General features: G+C 32.9%; 1 protein-coding gene across 1 annotated transcript; it reads right to left on the reverse strand.

Moving 5' to 3' along the window:
• Positions 1 to 23: 23 nt before the first annotated feature.
• LOC111385049 (eukaryotic translation initiation factor 3 subunit F-like) lies at positions 24 to 1,205 on the reverse strand (the record flags this gene model as incomplete). The annotated part of the gene is made up of 2 exons (XM_023009410.1): positions 24 to 145; positions 976 to 1,205. Coding segments are annotated over 2 exons (352 nt in total), but the record flags the coding sequence as incomplete, so codon positions are not given.
• Between the last annotated feature and the right edge of the window lie 134 nt (positions 1,206 to 1,339).

Raw genomic sequence — 1,339 nt, forward strand, 5'->3', positions numbered from 1 at the left:
CACAAAATAATCAGTTATCTCACCACAACATCATCAACATATTTGTAAACCTCATCTAATAGAGCAAGCAACCGTTCCATTGAAGCTTCCATTCCTTCCAGATCATTGGGAATCTTGTCCACTGTTGTTGGCTTAAGAACATCAACTACAAAGTTTTAAACACTCCTATGAAGATTTTAATCAACATAGTAATCCAAACATAAATGATGTACCTGATGGATAAAATTCTGAAAGAGACTTTTTACTCAACTAACAAAAATGAGGTGTTAAGTAAGAAAAACAACTATTTTATACAATAGAATCAGTGCATAAATATATAACCAATAAGGAGGAAAGGAACAAATGATCAGGCAGAAATGAGCTCTGGATAAATGTATGAAGCAATTTTCCCACACATTCTTTATAATAAGAAACTCATAAACTGTACTAAGGAAAGCATTTTTTCATTTCGAATAAATATTTTCCAAGTGTACATGCTAAAGGACACTTCAATCATAACATATTTTTGAGTGAGTCAGTACTCGTAAGAATCACCCAAAGCAATATGCATGGAAACCCATTTCTTAAAAAAAAACAATTAAATTTGGTCGAGAGAAACTTGCCAAATGGAGAAATCATGGTCATTAAATTAAGGTGCAGCAAAACAAAAGTAGGGACAAATTTAATTCTCTTATGCTACAAAACATATTTCCTAAGCAGTAATAAAGCCATCCACAGACTTAAAACCTTATCTCTACATATTGTACAACAAACCCATGTTAACAAAATAATACAGCTAAACTGCCAGCTTCATCTCATTTGCTGCATTTTTCAGGGCATAGAGAGGGTTAACACTTTTAAAACACCATGCATATGGGTTGTCCTGTCATATAAATGCTTGCACAGACATCCATACATACATAAATCACACATAAAAGCATCTTATTCTTCACATGAAATATCAAAATCTCAATAAAATTCAGGTCAGATACATACAACCAATTTGTTCAGCCTCAACCATGCGTAGGTCCAAAGGAATTTCTTGAAATTGTGCAGCAAGTTGCTGATCTCCAAGAGATAAATTAATAGAGACAAATCCCTTAATTGCAGCCTCGCCATTTTTGAATCCAGTATCAACAATCAAATGAACCGGATTTGAAACTTCTCTAGCATAAAATTCATGTATCAAAGCACTACCACCGGTAACTCCAAAACCAGTTGAGAACCTATAATTTTAAGCAGACATATGTAAGCCTACAATCAGTTTTCAAAGTCATGAAAATTATTCGTACAAAAAATACTCATCCATATGGTCAGAATATTCTAATGAAATTGACAAAACAACTCAAGAAAAAAAAAA

Source organism: Olea europaea, unplaced genomic scaffold (assembly GCF_002742605.1).
Source record: "Olea europaea var. sylvestris unplaced genomic scaffold, O_europaea_v1 scaffold30755, whole genome shotgun sequence".
Classification (NCBI taxonomy): Eukaryota; Viridiplantae; Streptophyta; class Magnoliopsida; order Lamiales; family Oleaceae; genus Olea; species Olea europaea.